Here is a 24,460-nt window from a genome sequence, read left to right as displayed (position 1 = left end):
GGAAGACCCTTAACTTCAAAATAATTGCAAACACAATATAAAATTTGTAAAAATGATGAAACACTTACGCTATTCGAACTTAAATATTCAGTTGTTGTTTTTTTATACGAAATTGATATTTTTGTTACAAGACTTGTCAGCTTTGATAAGATAGATAGAAAAAACGTTTATCTTTATAATTGCTTAAGCGGTCGTATGTTATTCCAAGTTTCTATTGTAATTCATTAAACTGAACCTGAAACAAAATTCGTTTGAAATAGTGAGCATTTGTCTTCTTATGTCAATGGGTTTACATTATCAATTATAAATACGAGTAATTTTCTTACATGGGTCATTCTTCACAGGAGCGGGCAAAGACATCGTGGTTGTTGTCCGTACTGCAACAGAAACAAAACTACTTGTAACATGTATATAATTCGTTTTGAAAAGTTTGAAAATAAAACAATATACACAATTTATCCATATTGGTAGTTTAAAATCATAAGTGAAACGTATTTCATTTCATGTTCTTTTACAAGAGCGCAGCGGTGCAAAACTGTCGAACAAGGGGCATAACTGGAAAACCATTGAATACAGAGTAATGGGCCTTGCTACGCATGTGCACATTGTCACCGGTATAAATTGAATAAAGTAGAATGCCGGTAAAAAGTAAATATGGTGATAATTAAAGAAGTCCAACTTCAACACAAAAAAAGTAAAAAGTAAACAAAGTAGTATGTGCTATTCTATTTCTGAATGGTCATTTAGTTATGGCATGTTTTTGCAAGATTCTTTTGAACTTTTAAAGTATTTACGCAATATATTTGGGCCTTGCTACACATGTGCATTTTTCACTTCTAACATGCGTATAAAGTGTTTTGTGAATATCTTGGCTTAGGGCCAATGAAAGAGATTTGGAATAGCGCCGACGACGACACCAAAAAGGCATCAAGGCAATGACAACATCTAAACGTTTTTCTTCGAGAAACAGACACGCAAAAAGGTTTATTTCGTAATAAGCTTAAAATGATTCAAAGAGAGCTATCATGACAGCTGAGAGCATTTTATCATCGTATATTAGAATCGGCATAACAAAACAAATAACAAACACCTGAAATATGATAACTCGCATATGACTTAATGCTGACGTAAAACAATCATACAGAAAAACACAATAAGTGTCTTAGCATTTACAATAATTTTTCGACTGCTTTACATATTCTGTGTGATGGATATCAACATAAATCTTAATGCGTTCACTTTGAAATATAACAAGAACACTTACTGTTGCATGAAAAAGTAGGTTGCGACCAGAGTCCAGTTGGAAGGCAATTGATGGTCTCTGTTCCAACCATTTCAAAGCCATTATTACAAGCATAGGAGCGATTTGAGCCAATCGTCATCGGGCCGATATTGATATAAGCATTATCAACAAGTGGTGGAGCACCACAATCTGTAAGCGAAGGTTTTTGCACTTAAAATGCTATAAACTGTTAATTAAAAAATAAAAAGCATCATTTGTGTAGTGATAAAATAACTTCTGCTTAAGTGGTTAAAAATAGAAATCAAAAAATGAAAAGCTCACCTTTACAGTGATTTTTGATATCCATAACCCATTCAGGTTTAAAAAAGTCTTCTGCTGCTCCCTTACTTGAGCACGTGACCTCTATGGGTCCAGTTGAGATGAAGCCATTTTGGCATGTGTAAATTCGTCGCGTTCCCACAAGAACGTTCGTACTTTGATCAACCTTGGCACCCTCCAGAATCGGAGGCTGGTCGCAGGCTGGCAGGAAAACGCGAACATACTCGCACAATGACGATGAACACTCACATGCATTTTGACCAAGAATATCTCCACGTATTATTTTTGACAACTTGTTCTCTTTAAAACCCCAATACCTCAATAGCAAAGCAAAGCATGATATATCTAGTCTGATCACCGGGTACACTTTCATGAAATGGGTGCATGCATGAACACGTGAACACCACAGGACGATACCGAAATATATACAAAATGATAAGACTATTTACACTTAAGATTTCAACAATGGCTCCCCACACATGTTTAATTCCAATGAAATCCAACCTTAGACATCCATGAAAAAAAGACATACCTATACATTTAAATTCAACTGGAGTCCATTCTGCATTTTGCATACAAAAGGAGTTAGCTGGCCCCGTTGGAACAAAACCTAGGGACAATAGATAGGTAAATGATAAATTGATAGATATAACTCACTTAAAACAAGTAATTACAGTTGTTGAAGAGTAAATAGGTATTTCAAACTGGCACCATTTCTTACCTTTATGACAAACATACTGTGCCACTGATCCCACGCTCTTCTCTCCAGGTAAAATGTCTGCATTTGCCACCGGAATTGGATCGCCGCAATCTAAAATGTATTAACACGTTTGGATGCTTTTATAAATATATCCCTGTCGTTTCTTTCAATCAAGTGGGCAATTAATGCAGATTATAGTGTATGGATACCCGAAAGAGCAACAGATTATAATGTATGGATACCCGAAAGAGCAACATATTATAATGTATGGATACCCGAAAGAGCAACAGATTATAATGTATGGATACCCGAAAGAGCAACAGATTATAATGTATGGATACCCGAAAGAGCAACAGATTATAATGTATGGATACCCGAAAGAGCAACATATTATAATGTATGGATACCCGAAAGAGCAACAGATTATAATGTATGGATACCCGAAAGAGCAACATATTATAATGTATGGATACCCGAAAGAGCAATGGCCCCGTGTCATAAGACCAGGCCCCAATATCACGAAAATAATTAGTCAAATCTCAATATCAATCTCAACACATTTTCCCATATTACAGTATGTCATTATTAAAAATTACTAATGTTATACTATTTTTAATAGCACATTCTCACATGCATTATGTTGATTAACGTCATTGTTCAATATTCTTAAAAAAATAATTCTACAGCACAAAATGTACTTGAGTAAAACTAAAAAATAATAAATTGGACTCAAGTACAATTTTTGCTCTCAATTTTTTTCTATGAAATGTTGACCAATTTTTTTATTCAACATAATGAATGAGAGAATGCGATTTTAAAAAAGGGTAAAACATTTACAATTTGGAATCATATGATGCTGTAATTTGATAAAAAGAGATAAGACTGAGATTGAGATTTGACTTGAGTATTTTCGTGCTATTGGGGCCAGATATAATATAAAATAGATAATGTCTTAAGCAATGGAATTAAAGAAAAGCCACTGAGTTTTTCTTCATTGTCTTTATGAATCTTTATATTGTTTAGATGTGCTTAATGTTAATATCAGGCAAACAACAACTGTTTTTACCGAACAAAACAAGTCAAATTATCGATGAACGAACCATTAAAAAGTGCATCAAAAAAGCCTGTGATCACTAAGTAAATTTATATTTTAGCACTAAAGTGTAAGAGGATGCATGCGTTGGAGTCCGATAACTCATACCTTTGCAAAAGTGAACAGGTGTTGACCAATCGGGATTAATCCGTTCTGGTGGAGGTCCCTGGAATGATGGAACTGCGCATGTGGATGTGATTGGGCCTGTCTCTATAAATCCTGGGAGGCATGTATACCTGCGAACTGTGCCAACAAAGCCATCCCCTGGCTCTAGTACAGCGAAATTTACTGGATAAGGTTCTTTACACGCTGAAATGAACATGTATCTGTTTCTTTCAAGTTTGTTAGACAAAACGTCATGCAATGCAGTCGTTGTGCTTTTGTAAGACACCGTGTTTACACAGTAGACGCAATTATAACATAATCGATTTGTTTTTAAATATATATGAGTGCCATTGGAAAACAACTTACCAATACATTCAAACTCCCGAGGAGACCAAGCCGGTCCTGGTAAACATCTTATAATTGGTTTCCTGTCAGGAACGTACCCTTTCCTACAAACATATTCTCGTACTGATCCTATTGTGTAGCCACCAGGTAAGACATCGGCGAATGGAACATCCGGAGTTGGTCCACAAGCTTTATAAATAAAACCAGGGTTGGTAATCAAATACGTCAAAAGGATTGTTGCAAGACATTGACTTACCTTTTACGAACATAGTTACATATCGTAACGTGCTATTCATAGTACATGTGTTGTAAGGCTCAGAATATTCCAACTTTATTTCGTTCACATATTTGTATGATTTTAACTGATTGATGAAACACAACTACAGTTACATACAACAATCCCGTCGGCTCGAAGTCTTCTCGTGGCTCGATTGTCTCGTTGGCTCGATATTTGAACAATGGACAGATTTTTGTTAACTATTTGTATATCAAAATTAATTGCAGTGAACTAGGGAATCTTGCTAGAATCGAACTTTCATAGCTCGAAATATTCTTGTCGGTCCCGGCGAGTTCGAGCCTACAGGATTCGACTGTTTATACATATACCTGAACACGTATGTTGGGGCTTTGACCAAGAACCGTCTGGCCCGCAAGTTATATGAATATCTCCAGTTGCGTGATAGTTATCCACGCAATGGTAATTTCTAGTAGCACCAACAAGGTTCATTCCTGGTTGAATAATTGCGTATTCAATGGGTGGTGGTTCGGGGCAAGCTGGAATAGTCAAACAAGAAAAGTTTATTGCGGCTTAGTGGTGATTGCAGCTTTTTGAAGAATGACATTTGGATTTTTGTAATCAGGAAATGAATTTAAACCAATATTTTCCATTACTGTATTGAATTTCTTTCTTATTTGAAAGTGTATCATTAAAAAAACTCACAATATTTTTTTGATGAGATAGTCTGGGACATTTTGACACCAAAACAAGTTTAAATGATGACAGACTTTTCCGAAACATGTGAATGCTTTTTGATCCAAAGTCTGATAAAACCTTCTTTCGTAAAATTTACAAAAGAATTCTCTGAATTAAGCGTTTGTTGAACTGAGTGCGGTTAGAACCAGAGGATATAAATGGCTTATTTTGAATGTCTAATATTTATTCTCATTTCTTTGCCTAAGCTTCAGAGTGTGTTTGAATAATTTCTCCACACGAAAACATGTTCAATATTCACGTTTCAGTAAGGTTAAGCCATTTTTAAACCATGTAAAATAAGTACTTTGTGCATAAAAATATATGTCCATGAATGTTTTGATAATCAAGACAACTCCACTTTAAATTCATCTGCGTTGAAAACATACTGCAATTAATCTGCAAAAAAAATGTGTATTTAATCACATATAAAGCAGTGACTCAGCAAAATGTGCAAGAAAAATAATAACAATTTATCAAGTCATTCGTTCAAAGAAATTATAAAACATTAACTAGACTTACAGACGCACTCGTGTGAAGGTTGGCTCCAAAACGCCCGCCCTCGCTGATCGATCATTTCCGACAAACATTCGATGAATATCGGTCCGGGTTTTGTCCCAACAAAACCATCTATGCACTTGTAACGTCGCTTGGCGCCAACAAAATTGTCCCCATTTAGGTCTAATAGGGCGTTCGGAAGTGAAGGTGGGTTTTCACAGGCTGTTGAGAAATTCACACAAATTTAATCAAAGTTTTATTTATTGAATCTTATCTTATCAAACCAAAAAGCAAAAACCCATGACAAAATCAATGAATTATTAACGACCTCAAGGGTGCGCGACCATGTCGTCAACCAAACACATATTTAAAGACGTGTATTATAACGAACTTATAACTTGTGTAAACTAAAGTGGGTCTGTAATATTTGGATTGCGATTTTAAGGCACGTTTAAATGCTCAATAAGATAGCTTAATATGTCCGATTTACAAATAACTTTGTCAACCAATCAAGCTATTGTTATAAATGCTCTTGTTTATACCTGGTGACCCTTCATCCTATTGATTTTATTTGCATTACTTGCTGATAAATAAATGTCCAAAAAAGCATTATACATAAAATAGTTGCAGTTTTTTATTCGTTCTTCATTTCAACTGAAATCGAGCGTGACATGACCTATTTTGCAATCTTTTTAGGACGAAAAAAACTTGTTTGTAATATAGAAATAAAAACATAAAAAAATAATCGTAATCTTTGTCATTCAACCAAAATATTATGGAGTCAACATTCCAAAATACACATCATTGTACAAAGAATACCTTTATTTTCTACGAAGAGGCCGAATAAATCAAATGTTTGAGTAAACGACATGGTCGAGTACTTACTGATGCACACATTTTCTGGGGAGGTCCACATAGGACCACCGTTGCCCGTTATACACCCAACTTGAATGGACCCGGTTTGCACAAATTTGTCGAGACATTGGTATGTGCGAACTGATCCTACAAGGACGTCACCGACTGGGTCTAATATTGTGTTTGGTATCACAGGGGGCTGGGTACAGGCTGAAAAAGGATAGGCAAAGTAGTTAAACTTCATCACATGTACCTCACTCTGCACAACTTTAGTACAATTATAAGACAAAAACAGTATGCATGCAACTGTACTCTGTAATTGTACTGTACGTCCAAATCAGACACCAAACTTAAAATTAAGATATTCGTTAATTTGTTTACCAGAAAACGATGTTATTACAGCTACGTTAGAATGATCAAATTGTGTACAATAATTGAGTGTACTCATTTCAATAACATAACCGAAGATCCCATTTTAAGACACCAACACTACTATTACTAGCAATGTTTTATGATTAACATAAACTTAACCCAATCCCGTGTCATGCTACGTTACTATTCATTGTTACGGTGAACAGATCACCACAAATTCATTAATACTATTATAATATCGTATTTTCAAAAGAGCTGTGCGAATGTTTATTGCCTGTGCGACAGGCGTAACTCGTAATGACACCCAATACAGCTATAATATAATTGACAACACGTGTTTTTGTTTCATAACCTTAGATAAGGTACAGTCTCAAACAACAACAATATATAACAAGTATTGCAAATCGTCTGTAGTGAGTCAACTAAGTTACAGATATCTTGCACGATGCAAGAAATGTCTATATATTTTCAAGTACTGCCTTACTAATACAATCAGGATGTATACAAGGTCGCGCATGCGCAGGTGACAATAATGCTATTCAATAATATTACGTGACAATAACTGCAAATTACGCTAACTTTGAAAGGGGTCAGTAATGTTTATGGTTGGTATTCAATATTGATCTTAATTGGATTGAAAAACGATGTAGCTAATCGGATTACGTGTTATAAATGATAGATTTTTAAAGATAATGTAGCTCAAAATGCATGACCACTAGACTGATTAAGGTTTCATATTGAATAACACGCAAGTGCTGGAATACTGGTGGTCCTAGTCAAGATCAACATAAATCTGTTCAAAAAATGAGTCAATATTATATTGATTTTAAGTCGTTTACATTGCTTAAATGGATTATGCATTTAGGTTTACAATCTTTAAGGGAGCCCCCTTTAAAATACAGTTATTTCAATTCTATAAATCGTTAAAAGTGACGTTATACCAATTGAATTACGTCAGGCTTACATTCATGAGTATTTGACTAATTAGAAATCGGTGTACGGCGTAATTAAACACGAAATACTTATATTTTCTTTAGGTGCAAAGTAATACATCAGCATACATAAAATTGTCACATGAAAGATAACATTACGTTAAACAAAGTCATAATAACCTATAAATAACCATCACATAAAATAAGACGTATTGAGTTATTTTTTTCTCCCACCTCAGATAAGTAGATCCAAAAAATTAACAATGCTAGAAATTCTAATCTTGCCCACGGGCAAAGATAAAACAAGTACGCGTATGGAACTCCTTTTTAATGGTCATCACATTATAATTACCCCCCTTGTTGAAGACTTTCGTCTGAAGCATCATAGAAACCTTTTCTTGTGACAATATTTAGATGCTAATTAACTATTTCTCGCTTCAATGTCTCCATAAAAAAGTTTTCACGCACCTTTCATGAAATAATACTTCACTCTCCTTAGAACTATTTAAAGACCGATTTGACTATTAACATAATCTAAATCACTGCGCGAATATCCATGACAACCACGAATTATCACATATCCATACGCATTTATTTTCACTACGCACAAAAGTGGTCCAAAAATACATTTTTACTTAATTTTGTTTTCTGAGGTGGGAGAAAAAGCATCAACCATAGCCGCTCGTGTAAGATAAGTTCATCCCAACCACTGCGCAGGGTGTTTTGCGGAAACTCGGTAAACCTACGCTCGGGTCGGGATGAACCTATCTTACACTCTCGGCCATGGAAGATACTTATAATCTGAAACAGCTGTTTGCCGAGTGCATAATGGCTCACATATAGGAATCTCAGTTTAGGCCATCCCTACAAAGATGGTCAATCCCACAAACGGGGTAATTTAATCCCCAAACGCGACCAATTCCTGAAACGTCCCCGCTTAAATGACGTCTCTAAGCTGCATATGGCGTCATTTCATAAACAAGATGACGAATGCGTTGTTGCATCCACAATTATCCAAAAGATATGACCTCGGAAATAATACCGGTCATTAAAAATAGTCCATCACGGCGGCGCCTATAAAACGTTTTTTTTTGTTTACAACCGTCGAAGGACATATTTAATAATCTAGGGATGAGAAGTAGTAACATTATACCGATCATGAAAGTTAATTCAAATCAAAGTTTCTCTAAAGCGAAATTCAGACACGAATGAAAAGCATTCTTTTCAGTACTTTGTTTACGTCATCAAATAAATGAAGCAATGTTAATGAATTGAAGTCGCTCGCCGGCGGTACAATGAGTTGACGTACCGCCGTTGAGCGACTTCATTACACTTTCGTTTTTAGTCAGACACCAGTAAATAAATTTCCTATATATTCTATAACCAATTGACCTATTTGCATGTATTGATTTCAAGTGCCTCACTTATCTTGATGCTTATTTACGAGGAATATCCCGAAGTTTACCGGAGACAGCCGAATTGTAACGGTTGGCGCTGTCGACTAAGATGGCGGTTCACCAAAAAGGTGAACAGTTTTTATAGTAGTAAACCGATTTGGATTGTTTTTCATGGCTAAATTTAAATCCCAACAAAAATATAGGAATCAAACAAAATATCTCCAATCAAACATAGTTGTAAGAATCTGTATTTAACAAAACTATTTACTAATGTTAACTGCACTCGTGTAAGCTTGTACTCTCCTACGAAGTGATCTCTCCTGACAAGCAGACTAGAACTGTCACCATAAGCGAGTAAATCTGTATTTCAGCTATATGAACTTGTTTTCTGTCGTCTATCTTTTTCGGAAAGTTTGTATCAAATTTGAATTATTCAAGGTGCATTGAGGTTAAAATACAAAAAATAAATATTTAAAATTAAAGATAATTTACAACCTGCACCGATATGATATCTAAATATTTATGGTCACGTGATTTGCATAGTGGCAGTTATTACTGTACTATACTACTGGAAGTAACACGACGTGGAGTTTGGTAAGCATGACGCTCAGAGCCAGTGTAAAATGTGTCATTTTTTTTATTTAAGTCCGAATAGTTGTAGAAAATAGTGTGGTTACTGCTCGAATACCGTACGGAATGCAATTTGGCAATGTTTGCAAGTATCTCAGTCTTACAATTGCAAGCCTACCAAAGCTAAGAATGTCCTGTTATAAGGCATAAGGTTACGGCCCAACATACCATTACACGAGGTACACACACTTTTAAATAACAAAGACAGGCGACACATGCATCAAAAGATAAACTTATTAACAAATATTTGAGTTACCACTTTGAAGCGGCCGATACTTATTGACGTATTTCCAACGACCCCGAAGGACCACACATCAGATTACAAACTTCAGGGGGAATGTATTCTTTTCTGGTTTACATAGATTAATAAGCCCTTAAGCACACACACACACGCATGCACGCACGCACGCACGCACGCACGCACGCACACACACACACACAAACACAACAACAACAAACAACTAACCAACACATCTATGATGAGGTCCGTCCCAGAAGGTCACGCCATTTCCCGCAGCACAGACGACTTTGATAGGTCCAGTGGGTTGGAAGCCTTGAAGACACTGATATTCCCGTACTGTATCGACCAATGTGTTTCCGGGCTCCAATAAAACTGCGTCCGGAATCATTGGAGGTTTCGGGCAGGCTAAAAGGTTTTCAAATAATAATAAATAATAATAAAATGTATAACGTTTTTGTATTGTACAGTCATTATCTACACATATCATTTACAAAACAACCCCCAGATTCGTTTCGCTGAATAATAAACCAAGCTAATAACAAACTTATCCAAGATTTCTACAAATGGCTAATGTATAAGTCTGGATAAGTTATCCAAAGGTTATGTTTTGGCTTGTTTCCACATTTCATTGATTTGATTGGTAAATAGTTATTATTGGATAAATATTGACCCTTCAATAAACTGTTCGGCCAACTTTAACCAAACAAAATAATTAATCACTATTATACGATTGGCAACATAAGTATAACACTACAATGTATTTATCTAATGGTACGAGGTTCAATGAATTACGAGTTGATTATATAAAAAATACTTACATTTACAAGAGTGGGGGTTGAACTTCCAGAATGTGGCCCCTTTCTCGCCCATACATATAGCTTCAATGGGGCCTGTAGGATGGTATCCTGGATCACAAGTGTAGTGGCGGAGTGTGTTAACGAGAACACCACCATCTTTGTCCGGCGACATGTGAGGCATCTTTGGAGGAGGATCGCAAGCTTCGGGAGGTAAATTATATGAATATAGTTTAAACAAAAACACAACAGTCTCATACAGTCTGCTTATGTTATCCATTTCAATCTGTAAACTGTCGCGGGATCATGCCACCCTGAATTAGTTTAGCCCGTGCTTTTATTTCTACTCGCGTGCCATTTGGTTATTCATGTTCGTTAACACCGAAACTTGGTGTTAATCAACACATTCACTATAATAATTATACAACAAATACATGAACTACATAAACCAGTGTACGTTTGTCATTTCAACAACGTATTTTTCTTTTATATAGATAAAATATTTTAAATCCTACTTACCAATACAGCCATGAACTGGCTTCGTCCATCCGGGAATACCGTCCATGTTTATACATATAGTGGCTACGGGGCCGTTTGCAATAAACCCTGGGTTACAGTGGAACACTACTCTCTCTCCAACGACGGCAGACTTTATCATTACCTCCAGGTACGCATTCGGGGGTACGTGGGGTGGGCCACACGCTGTTAGCAAAATATATGAATTTAGATTAGAACTCGTGTTGTTTATGTATCTTGACCGAAACAGATTTAGATAGTTTTAATTAAATAAGAGGATAAATCAAAAGCTTATCTAATCAAATAAATGTCTCTCAACAATTGACCAACACTGTCAAGCTCATATTCTTTGACCAATGTAGAATATTGTATTTATGTGAGACAGATAGGCACAGAATTGGGATGTCAACACAAACCTTGACATGATATGGATGGCTCCGTCCAATATGGTCCTTCCGGTCCTTCAACGCACTCGCTGAGGATGGGGGTGGGCGAAGCGTAACCGTCCGCACACTTGTACTCTCTCATGGTCCCTACCATCTGAGGGCCGTCCAGGACACGACCGTTTCCCATCATCGGCGGTGGTGGAGGACAAGCTAGAAGTTCAGAAACATTTTGTCAAACAATCTTTTGACTCGCATGTGATGTTTTAAACATATTTTATTGCGCAAAAAAACATCAGAACATGTCAACAAAATTAAATATTTAACAACAAAGATAGGAAAAGTAGAAGTTGACTAATAAAGTTCATCTTTTTGTATTTGTATTACACTTGACATTAAAGGGTGGTAATATTTAGGAACGTATGCACGTAAGGGCTTACCATGAAATATATTATAAATGACGTCGCCAGCATGGAAAAAGTCAATATATATATATTTGATTTATTTTACGCCACTTCTATAGAAAACATAGTAAAATCCATGCACTATCACGCTCTGTCGCACTGTTACCCTCTGACGTAATAAAACTGACAATACGTTACAAATACGCCACCATGTTGGATTTTTATGTGAAAATTTGATTAATAAAACTGGCATTGCAACCTTAAAATACATTTACTGTTAAACCTCACTTCTATACAACATATGAAATTGGCAAAACGCCAAGAATAAGGAATTTACTGATAGTACTTTACTAAAGGCTGTATCCCTACAAGAGCGCATTGCTTACGATACGAAAATAGTTGCAAAAATAGCCGGAAGATATACATTAAAATTCTACATTTTACAGATCGATTGTATTTACCTCAGAGGATTTATTTTATCAAAATAACACTGTTTACCTGCTTATGAGACTAAATATTTTTCAAAATTAAACATGCCGCTTTTACCTATGCAGACCTCATTGTCGCATATAACATGTACGTCAGATAATTTTCCTTATACTTACCAACACAAGAAAACTCGAGGTTCGACCACACAGACGATGGCAGACACTCAATCGTAGGCTTTCCGATTGGTTGGTAACCTTTATCACAACCGTACGTGTGTGTTGCACCAATAGCACGAGGACCGTCATCAAAGTAGCCGTTGGGCAAGATGGGCAACGCAGGGCAAGCTGAAAAATGAAGAACGTTACGTCACTAATAATTATGTATTCTTGCTGCAACCAAAGTGACAATACCTGGGATCTTTCGTAATGCGAAATACTTCGAGTTGCAACACATTTTTTTTATCATATCTAGTTCGTGTTGGTAAGACTTACATAAACAATCAAACATTTCAGTTTATTTCGTAAACACATTTTTTTTCAAAAACGTTGCATACCAGATATTTAAATAAAATGTTAATTAAATCGGAAAATGAAATAGTTTTTTACATTTCAACATGTTAGGCAAATTAATTTTTACAAATATGTATCATATTCTAAGCATATTTTATCACCAAGAATTCATTGAAATCCGTGAAATAACATGCCGAGTAAAGTGATAAATAAACTGAAAGTTTAAAATGTTTCGCATTTGTTGTTATATTTATAAATAAGTTTAAACTATTTCTTTGAAATAAGGCAAAACACGAATGGGAACGAAACATGCATTATGATAATGACTCTATAAGCTTATGTTATTTGTGTTTGGACAAAACACAATTAAGCTTTATTTGCATTACAACCTATGCTTAGTTACATTATGTATATAGTTATATTCAAATATCATAAGTTTAGATGACCGATGACTGAAAAAAGAAGTTATCTTAGCTTATTTCATCTACAATACTTACGGCATACAACTTTCATGAGACTCTGAAGGGAAACTAGTAACTGATCAAACGTGTTAAGCGTGAGAACTTGATTTGGGGTTGTCGCAATCTTTTTAAGCTCGTTCTCGTCTATGAAATGGCTTATTCCTACGGTAAACATATTGATTCCTGAAAAAGATAATGAACACAATTAAAGGTATCAAAATATATTTATTATCAAAATACTGCATAAAATACGTTACGCAGGGGAGCGTTTTGCTTCATCCTTTGTAACAGTTCTGTTTCGTCATAGCAATACAACGGAAACAACAGTGAAAAGCGCATTACCATTAAACAAGGACCCTGTTTAAAGGTATATTGCTAACCCTAACAGACATTGGAAGAGAGATACTCAGCTTACAAACAACAGAGGCGGACCACACATGCATAAAACATCTTTATTGGTACTTTTTTATAATTATGATATCAAAGCGTAACACAATCTATTAGATAATTGTCCTGAGATTTGTTACAGAAAAAAACGTTTTTTGGTGCCAATCTGGTTTACAGTCCCTTTAAATGGAATTGCAATAGTAATAATTTAGCACGGCGGAACTGTCAGGCCCAAGCATATCGAAATTACTTATTACTAACCAAAAATATTACTATTTTACTACCTAACAGCCTTGCATGGTTCAACATTTTAAAATGTTTTACTCTGTTAGAATCGTATTCTCTCATAGATAATTTAGACATATTTTTGTTTAAAAAGTGGAGAAATGTACTTGAGTAATAACTTATTTCTTAGAGTACTATTTTTGCAATTTTAATGACCGTATAAAGGAGATTGACTCTCACGATTCAGTAAAATATTAGGAAATACAAATAAATTGATATGAAAGAATCAGTATTTATTTAATTTGTATTTACAGGATACGCAGGATTAAAATAGTGTGCTCAAGTGAGTAAAAACTTTTAAAAACTGTCATGAAAATAATAAACATCATGAAACAAGATACTCAGATAATGACAAGTTGAAAGAGATGTTTGAGAAACAAACTTGGAGAAAAATGTTGTAAACTTTGAAAAATTAAGAAATTTTTATTCGTTGGCCTCCTCCATACGTTGCTAAATCATGTTTTTTTGAAAGTACATATCAAATAATTTGTTGGGACGTTTTCATATATCATCCCGTTTAAAACAGGCCTATTAAAGGCGTTATTCTTTTCTCAAAGTATTCTTTGAATTTAAGAGATGGCAAAGTTAAATCTATATGGCTTGGTTAGTACTGTCTTCTTTGATACTAGCAAATGGAGATATTTACCCAATGATTTCGCATTCTCTGCTTGTTTGAACGTTCTCTGCGGGAATTTACTCTGACCATCTGTGATTACTATACAAATCCAAGGCACGTCCTTCCGGCCGCCATGAACAGGGTCTTTGAACAGTTCGATCATTTTTTCAATTCCAAGATTGGTCATCGTTCCATCTCGCGGATGAACCAAGTTAATGGTTTCTTGCATGAGAAGTTCTCTATTATCTGTGAGCGGTACGCTCTAAAATATATAAACAAAACACACACTTTTGTTTCGCTGAAAAATTCAATTTATCTATAGAATTGTAGAAACGAGCTTTTCGCAAAATATTTCATTGTTATAGTTTTCAATACTTTTTGATGAAATTTGGCGCATTTGTTTTTTTAATTTGAACAGTTTGTATGAATAGACATTTTATATTAAAAGGAAATCCCGCCATAATAACTGGAAATAAAATGAAAGAAATGAAAATGTTTTTTTTTTCAAATAACCCCACTTGATATGGAAATTTCGCTTTTTGTATGTTCAGAGAATGCTTGATTAACATGATTTCGTTTGAAAAAAAAATATCCTAGTTAAATTGTCAAACTTAAAACTACAAACATGTACCTCTTCCTAAAATGCGAGGCGTTTGTAGGCATTGTACGGGATATGGAGTCGGTGTTTTAGTATCGAAAAAATATATCTGTATGATATATATGCAGAATATATTACAGTGTTCGTTCAGTACCAGATGTTGAATTAATCTTAGTTTTTTGCTTTAATTTTAATCATGATGATTGCAGGGAAATTACAAGTGGCATTTATGCACACAATTTCCTCAAAGTGTTTCTAGTCTGGATCGACCTTGGCCGAACTTACGTTTTAATTGTCTTTCAAACTTCTCAAATTATCTTTTCTTCTCGTTCTTCTTCGTACAATTAGTTTCAGGACCTCTTGGATAGTTTTCTTAAAGTGATGAATTTACAAGTGTCCTCTAGGACAAGTGCGATTAAATAGGTTTTAAAAACCGCTATAATAATATTTTCAGTTGATGGTGGGGGCAGCGCAACCTTAAAATCATCGATGTTATGGAGTTGAGCTGGTAAAGTCTTCCGGAGTGTTGTTATACTCGGAGAGAGAATGGTTCCGTGTGTAATAAAAATATTGAATGTGGGAAACAAATGAATCCATGCCCATAGAGATGGGAAACATTTGATGGTTAGATAGTTATAGCAGAACATTGTAATCTGATGGTTCACTATCTGGCACATAAGAATAAGCTTTGCATTTTCCTTCGTTCTTGTAGTGAGACCCAGTTTAATTGGTTTAGCGTATTCGTTATACACTGCTAGTCAGTTTTCGTCGACATAACGCGGCACTTTTCTTTGTAATTATTCAAGTTTGCTGATGTTTGATTGAGTAAATTGGTTGCAGACTGTAAAAGCGTATTCCAAAATTGGTCGTACCAAGGCTGTATAGCACATTTCTTTTGCATATGTTTGACAACTGTATGTATTTCTTCTGGTGATATATAAGCTGTTAGGTGCTTTGCAAGTTTTGATGTTATTGTGTTTATTCCAGGAAAGGTCTGATTACTTATTTACTCTCAACTATTTGGCAGTCTTAACTGTTTCTAAATTTTGTCAATGAATACTGTATGTTTGCACAAGATGTTTTCGCTTTAAGTTATTCTGATAATCTCATATTCTCACATATGTCTGGGTTAAAGTTCATTCGCCAATTGTATCCCAAATGTGCCAAGTTGTCAGATCTTATTGAAGCGTGATAGCTTCAAAATTTGAGTGAATGTTTATGTGGAAGAGGCAATCATCGTCGAATAACCTCAGAGTTATTTAAACGATAAAAAGCAGCGGCCCTAATACGGTTTCCAGTGGTACTCCAGAGGTAACGGGTGTGAAAGAAGAATGCCGAGTTTTCGGAACAATTGATTGTCTTCGTCCCGTTAAAAAGTCTGCGATGCAGTCCAGGAAAGTTCAGTGCACGCCGTAACTTCTCCACTTTGCTAAGACGTCGGTGATTGACCTTGTCGAGAACTTAACTATAATCAATCAGAACAGCGTCTATCTGCCCGCCTTCATTTAGACTGTTAGCCAGATCTTCTTTATACACAATGAGTTGTGATTCACAACCATATTGTGTATCACATAAAACATTAGTATGATCCAATTGGGAAAACATATTGCTTTGTATTATATGTTCTTATTATTTACAGCATATGGATGAGGGGAAACGGACCGGTATTTGAATGGTTTGCTCTTACCCCCTTTCTTCAAAAGTGTTGTTATATTTAAAGAATAATAGGTTAGTGTCGTAAATTGAGAAGGTCTATCTGGCAAGACGGAGTAGTTTATCGGGTGAGCCGTATTCTATTTAATTTGTTACTTGTTACTTTGGTAGTTTAACACGTTGAATTACCATAAAATTACTGATGGCAAATGACACCTGTAAGAAAATTGCAAGTGCGTAAACTGCCGCTTTACCCAACATTTTACAGTATCACCCTTGATATCTGATCGGAACCGGCTGACTTGTGTACATTGCTGTCGTTCAAGAGTTTCAAAAGGTCTAGTTCAGCATTATATTTATTGACATAATTTGACTTTGTCAATTTTCTTCGATGTCATATGCCATTAACATTCCTTTTGGTTGCTTTTACCGAGCTCACCTATCATGCTACGGGTGTTACTATTGTGAGCTTTCCAACAGGTTTGTTGACAAGGACGGTCCGTTTGTTGCAAAACTATCCGAAATATTGAAATTTCGCGTGCAAAAGTTTACCATTTGCTGTAAACCACAGTTTTCAATATGATTCATAAATTCGCATTTATTTCTCATTTCGTTTTTGTTGCCATAAATGCTATTAATTTTTGATGACATTTGGCGTGATTTTTCAATATATATATATATATAGAGAGAGAGATTTGACAAATATTGGCATCTCACACTAAAACTAACAATTATCCTTTGTCTTTGGAGGAATATTACAAACAATAATACACAGACTGCCGATGCTAGTATTCCGGGTTGTTGTTGTTGTTGTTATTGTTGTTGCTTTGTTGACATAGTTTTGATGCAACAGGGACATATACTTTGCGGATAGGCTAAATAAGGCCTAACATTTTATCTTTGAATATATACCAAACACATTATTTTGACATACAGATACGTATATATAGAATCATTACCTGTGCGATTGTTGAACTGTATACTACCAAGCCAACTCTCGATTCTTTAGGTCCTAAGTGATAGCCTTTTACCAATTCATTTAATGCTACGCGCTGTGTTTGATAGTCTTCGGTAGATATAGAGTCAGACCCGTCTAACACTAGCACCAAGTCCATCATAGATCGACATTCTGGAACAGGATGAAAGCAGCATGATTTGGGGAAAATTCAAGGAGTTTTAAAAATGCAATATAGCATTTGTGTCGTCGTTGTTCTGACTAACGCTTATGATTAGCATTAGAACATCGGCGACAGCTTTGAAAAAACCCAGGTTGAAACGTATAATGAAATTAATTTGAATAACCTTTCAATAGTATCCAAATTGTTTTAAAGATGCCCATATTTAATGGTTAGGTTTGTAGTTATCAGCAGCTAATTATATAAAACTGGTTTGGTCAGAGTAAACCGAAATCATAAGTGGTGTGTCTACATTTATCAAATTATAACTATTATCAAATCAAATTTAAATGTGCAAAACATGCGATAAGATAACTCCATATAAATGGCTGCTGAACCCTATTTCTTAATAAAATATTTCAATTAATTATAAACTTGGTTAACACTACTTAAAGAACACTAAGTCTATTTAACAAGATGTGTATAACAAAAGGATACATATTTACAAAAAACAATTACTCTGAAAAAAAAATGATATATCTAAAACTGGTGAGTTTACTTTCTCATCTATTATAGTACATGAATTAGATTCAAAATACTTTAAAAGTCGTTAAAAGACGTAAGACGTTTGTCCAACAAGCCGTAATATTTAAGTTTGAATTCCAATTCGTTTTCAAAGATAGACAGTTATATAAACTTATATAGGTCACCATCTTTGACACAATAAAAGTATGGGTATTGAGTTTAGGAAAAAAACGGAGTACCCGGAGAAAATCCACTTGATATCCACTTGTCGGGCTTGGTGATCACAAATTCTGACGCTTAAACATGTCTAAGATATCATTTGAACCTGCCACATATTTTTACTGCAACGCCCCATTTTCAGAGAAATTTTCAGCCTCATGATCTAAGGAAATCTACTGTTTTGTTTTTCGCGATAATTTTTTAGACCATAAACAAAAAAAATCGCGGAGTTTTGGCTTATCCGCTTATCATTATGTTCAAAAGACAAAACATCACACTTATTGAAAATGAGCGCTACCGCCATCAATTTTGTGAGCTGACATTGTAAATGCCACGAAAAATAATCCATGCATATTACACATTTGATGTACTTAAATTATTTTATGGTTACTGAAAATAAGCTTAGATAGCTCATTGTTCATCAGTTCTTGGTCGAAAAACACTTTGTTCAAAATCATTTGGGTCAAACAGTTCAATAATTTAACATATTTTTACATTTTCCGTCACCAAAAAGTTTCAAATAAGTTACTAGGCATAACATTTACGAACATTTTTGGCCGAATAGCTTTGAGTGAGTATAGACAAAAAACGTAAGGATCTACCTGATTTGGGTGTTATCGGACCTGGCTGGGGCATGGGCTTCATAGGTGGTTTTGGTTCTGGTGGGGGCAAGCACCACACCGGGCTTGACGCACAAACAACGTAGAGGACTAGCTGCAGCTGTCGCCACATTGTTGACTGCTGATGTCAAAAACTGCAAGAGCATTTTAAGCTTTCGTGTATTGATCCAAAATATCCACAGTAATACTGGTCGCAAGTTGAAAACTTGTGTCCGGAATTGCCTTCCAGATATTTTAATAGTTATGCTGTCGAAAATTCACTTATTTGATAAGATCATTGCTGGAGCTATCACGTGATTCGAATGAGTTTCAGGGTTTCAGATATATTAACAGAAAAGCCAGAAGGTCATGGCCTATGTGGACATATACATGAATTTAAAATGTTTACAGTGATTCAATGCATATAACATACAAGTATCAACATACAATGTTGAATTAACCCATGCTTTTACATAATAGACGAAATCATTTAGTAAAAATTTACGTAAATTATGAAAACGTTTTAAATATATATTCAAGTATAAAATTGTCTATTTTTTTAAATGCTCATGCAAATGTATATTGTAGTTATTTTAGTATAAATTTATATTCATGATAGTGAGACAAATTTTAATTCTGCTTAATAATATATATGTATATATATTATCAATATTCGCAAATCCTTACAATGAGTCAGGATGTTTAACGTGGCGAATGAAAACCCGCAGCTTAACCTGTTTATCACGTGACAGTATACGTGTTAAAACTTTAATACATGTATAGGCCTCTTTAACCACAACGTTGGTTTGCACAAGTGGTTTTACTTTACTTAAGATCTGTCTCTTAAATCAACCCATCTTAAAATGTATACGCAAATTTTTATCTAATAAAATCAATTTTATAAAAAAAGTCAAAAAAGTGTGTCGTCATTTAAATGCCACGATGTATTTCTAGGCATTATTGCAGGCTACCAGATTGAGTTGCATCAGGAAATACTGGCTGCTTTTTCGGGTAAAACATTTGTATCCGGAATAGCGTCCCAGTTACAATATATCGTAACTTTATTTCCTTTTTTACAAAAGTATATTCCCGATTGAGGTTCGTTCGAACCAAAAACTTCCTAACACTGAAAATATGTGTGCGCTGACTACCACGTCTATCTGTCATTTGTGTTTAAACCGTTTGAACTGAACTGTATCCATGAAAAAGACACGATTAACTATATGGTCATAACAAACCATAATGCTTTTTACCCTTAAACAAAGCTCGTACTTAGCTAAAAATTTCAACCACATTCACTTCTTGTTTTTGTACTATAGAATGAATCAACATGTGTTGGTAACGATATCTTAATATGTATGAAATTTGTGAATTGCTGTATTGTGACAAGGAGTGTGTGTCTTGTTTACTTTATATCAAGCTTTGCTCTTTAAACGTTCAAAAAGGCCGTTGTATTTGTATTTTCATAACAAATGTTGACTTTAATGTGTTCATTCGTATTCTTCAATGATGGTTATGATTTTGATTTTATGCAAATATAAGGTGATGTTGATGAATCCATTCATTATTTTTACAATCTATTAAAAACGATGTTGTCCTTGCCAAGAACATAAACAGTAATATATGATTAAGTCGTGTCATATAAATCACATTCTGGTTAAAAAGTTTAATAAACAAATAGGTTAACAACTGAAATGATTTCATTTGAATTTAACGAATAAAATTGTTATCTTTTGTATGAATAAGAGTTCATTATCCTATTAACAATCGACAAATGTGAACAACCATAATCCATTAAATCATAAAAGCGTCACTTTTTTGCAATTAAAGAAAAAACAACTGACTAATTAAAAGGCACGACGACCGATATATTTTAAAGTACATAATTTAAGAGCACATTATTTATTGTTATTTACTGACATTTGAATTCACATCAACACAAAGTGATTTTGTCGTGGTCTGTAAGAGATCTGGAATGAAGTAATGTGTGCGAATATAGAGCTTTAAAAGTCAGATGACAGAAAGTCATATATCAAAGGAGGTTTAAAATTGCTCAACGGACTCAACGGATTCAGATTAATACAATGAGCGCCGCAAATGTTCTTCTTTTGTTGTAGCTGTTGTTTTTTGTTTTTGTTTTTTTTTCGTACTAAACGGGGCATTACTCAACATTAATTGATAAAGATGCATGAGTCATGTTGTGTAGGAGCGTACTGCCTCTGTCAAATTGTGTTTGAAAATCTTTAACGGTTTCTGCGTCGACGGTGACACCATGGCTATGACGATTTCTAATTATTAAATCTTCCAAAAGACACTTAGACAATCAGATATAACAATGTTCTTCAATCAAAATTAACAAAGGGAACTGTAAAACTGGTACTATAGACAAATACCATTTATATTTTGACAAAAAAAAATGATACGACCGAAAGTAATTTTAACTAACACGACCAACGATGTTTTTGTCTCCCTACCAGCTTTTTACCCTGGCCGTACTCTTTTGCTGTCCTTGCAAATGGCATAGTGAGCTAGATAACATTTTACAATGTTCACTTTATTACATGAACTGATCATGAAAAATGATAGAGAACTTATCAAAAATGAGGATATCTTTTATTAAAACATTTAAAGTCAGGCTCCGAAACAATAAATGTCAAAAGTTAATTAAACTTGACATACCTTTCATATGAAATATAGGTCTACAATTTAGTTTAATCAATTTAAATTGTCCATTACCGTTCGCCATCTTATTCGAAATTGAAAATGCAATGCAATAAAATATAATACAATACAATAATATAATACAATACACTGCAAATAATTTATATCAAAACTTTTGGTAACTATTAAATATGAATCGATGCAAACTAAAGAGATGAACCAATAAGTAAAAAAATAACTAACTCTCAAAGAAGAACATACCACGCCACATTACAACAAACCCGGGCAGAGATATTAAAATATCGTTATCAATAATTGACAACAAAATATTTAACATATCATAAATTAACACTTTCCAACATGTTGATTTAAGTTTTTCGTCACTTGCTGACATTATAAAAGCAATAACAAAATAAACAACTTTCATTTTACATTTATATTAATACGCGCTCATACGTGATCCGAACATATCCGAAGACGATGCGATCATCGGAAATTATTCGCAATTTCAAAAGGCAGTTTATTTAAGGAATGGAAGTCGTGGTGTAAATATTTGGGGTTTAAATTGGTTAGCGTGTATACAACCTAACACTGGTCCCAATATATATTGTTAAAGAATAGACAGCACAATAACTGTTTTAATGTTGTGATAAATTTACAATCAGATTTTTTTATAATTAAACACATATTGCAATTAACTATATATAATGTTGCTGTTTGTTTGTCTTTTTCGTCACAATCGGATCTTCAAAGAACATTCTGATTGTTCGACAATTAGAGTCCTATATTTCTGAACTGTAATTTCATTCCATTCCTGTATTTTTTTTTACCAGAAACGATTGTTTTGTTTTTTCAATAATGAACCAAATAATAATAATAATAATAATAATAATAATAATAATAATAATAATAATAATAATAATAATAATAATAATAATTTATTTATAACTTTATTTATAAACATGGCACATTAAGGCACATCAGTATCTTGTTTACAATGTAGTATTCAACTATGAAAAAACAGAGATCATACAAATACAGTATTTAAAAATTATATCCAAAAAATAATCAATCATTACACATTTACGCAAAAAAACTATTATTTAGTTATATATTAAAGTTTGATCTGACTTCTACTTACATTACAACTAAAAACGTCCTATTTGCTCATAACACAATGATGCAGTATTAAGTGAAGTTCCAACTGCTCCCTACTCCAGCGCGCCTGAAACAAAACTAAAGGCGGAACTGCTTCGTAACGTAATCTACTATCTCTCAACTTTCTGTGCAACCGCTTGTTAGCGAACAGTTACGTAAACGTCTCACGCACCGATAACCATGAGCTCGTAACCAAATTGGTTTAACGACAGAAAAGAAAACCACTTAAACACATTTTGATCGATCATAACTTTGCATTAAAAAATACATGAACATTTTCTAAACTTTTTCCCTGACGAACTTTTAATGAATAGTTTATAAATTATTGCCTTATCGTATTAGTTGTAAACTGTTTCTTTTACTGGAAATGTTAGGAATCAGCGCACTTTTTAATTTAAATTTTAAGTATTTACATGTTTCCCCATTTTTCTCCCCTAGAGCTTTTGGCTAGCTATTTGATCCGTGTGTACACCACCTTCAGGCATTTTTTTTAAACCCTAGGCAAAACAACTCTTTAATGTTTGCTGAAGCTTTCATACTATTATATAAGTGTACAAAAAGACCACGTAACTAAAATCTCTAAAATAGTTCATGTCCATATACCGCTGCCCTGGTTATAATAACCGTTTCGATCTAATTTGCTATTGCCCTTGGCCATAGGGAAAACAGTCCTATGTATATATATGACTGTTTTCCCTATGTTTTCCCTATATATATATATAGGGCATAGTACAAGTTGTGTTTTTATTTGCAATACATGTAAGAAAAATCATCATTTCAGAAAAAGGGTAATATTAAAATCATTAGTCGGAAATGGAATATTCACAATGTGATTTATTATTCAAGTTAAAACACGAGTCCATGTACATAATATTATCGTCGTCAAATATATGAATCACCAGTGGATAAATGAATAAAATCATATTTAAATGACAACTAATGAAATACCGCACTTAAAGCAAACGTTTCCTTATACGTATTTTCCATTAATTCAACTGCATTTTTGTAAGACCTCAAATGGAAATGAAATCGTGATCATGCGTTAGACCGCAATAGAGGAAAGTAACATTAAGATGTGATTTCGGACAGAATTGCGACTTATGGTACACACATGTACTTTAAATGGTTTTGAATAACTATTTAATCACTAGGACAAACGTGTTTGCAGTTCTGTAAAAATATCACTGTTTGAATAAAGGGTCACATTGACCCTATATGTAATGTATATAGTGATAATGAAAAAATGTTATTCTGTAAATATATATGCGCTTTTTGCCTTAAGTACACATACTCTCTTGACAACCTTTTTAAAAGACGATCTAATTTGGCTGTATGCATATTAAGCTTTAAAATATATTTAATTTCTTATAATAAATGCCATGATATTGTCTGTAAAATGCCTTTATTACGCTTTAAAGTAAAAAAAATGAATTTTTCTTTTGTTTAAAA

At 34.1% G+C, this 24,460-nt stretch overlaps 1 protein-coding gene across 1 annotated transcript in view; it reads right to left on the bottom strand.

Annotated features, from left to right (window-relative positions):
• The window catches only part of LOC128231148 (sushi, von Willebrand factor type A, EGF and pentraxin domain-containing protein 1-like), a 30,020-nt gene extending 6,868 nt beyond the window's left edge, over positions 1–23,152 (bottom strand). The window contains exons 1-20 of the mRNA XM_052943604.1: positions 22,995–23,152; positions 19,196–19,347; positions 17,694–17,863; positions 14,514–14,745; positions 13,232–13,378; positions 12,402–12,569; positions 11,426–11,605; positions 11,013–11,195; positions 10,518–10,697; positions 9,925–10,104; positions 6,158–6,337; positions 5,297–5,494; positions 4,411–4,578; positions 3,826–3,993; positions 3,463–3,663; positions 2,283–2,372; positions 2,094–2,171; positions 1,565–1,762; positions 1,265–1,432; positions 327–377 (exon numbers count right to left, since the gene is read on the bottom strand). Coding sequence (XP_052799564.1) covers positions 327–377; positions 1,265–1,432; positions 1,565–1,762; positions 2,094–2,171; positions 2,283–2,372; positions 3,463–3,663; positions 3,826–3,993; positions 4,411–4,578; positions 5,297–5,494; positions 6,158–6,337; positions 9,925–10,104; positions 10,518–10,697; positions 11,013–11,195; positions 11,426–11,605; positions 12,402–12,569; positions 13,232–13,378; positions 14,514–14,745; positions 17,694–17,863; positions 19,196–19,325 — 3,070 coding nt within the window. The 5' untranslated portion in view covers positions 19,326–19,347; positions 22,995–23,152. The remainder of the gene's footprint in view (positions 1–326; positions 378–1,264; positions 1,433–1,564; positions 1,763–2,093; positions 2,172–2,282; positions 2,373–3,462; positions 3,664–3,825; positions 3,994–4,410; positions 4,579–5,296; positions 5,495–6,157; positions 6,338–9,924; positions 10,105–10,517; positions 10,698–11,012; positions 11,196–11,425; positions 11,606–12,401; positions 12,570–13,231; positions 13,379–14,513; positions 14,746–17,693; positions 17,864–19,195; positions 19,348–22,994) is intronic.
• Between the last annotated feature and the right edge of the window lie 1,308 nt (positions 23,153–24,460).

Source organism: Mya arenaria, chromosome 4, assembly GCF_026914265.1.
Source record: "Mya arenaria isolate MELC-2E11 chromosome 4, ASM2691426v1".
NCBI classification, from domain to species: domain Eukaryota; kingdom Metazoa; phylum Mollusca; class Bivalvia; order Myida; family Myidae; genus Mya; species Mya arenaria.
The sequence above is the reverse complement of the archived record's forward strand: the minus strand, read 5'-3'. Positions and strand labels throughout refer to the sequence as shown.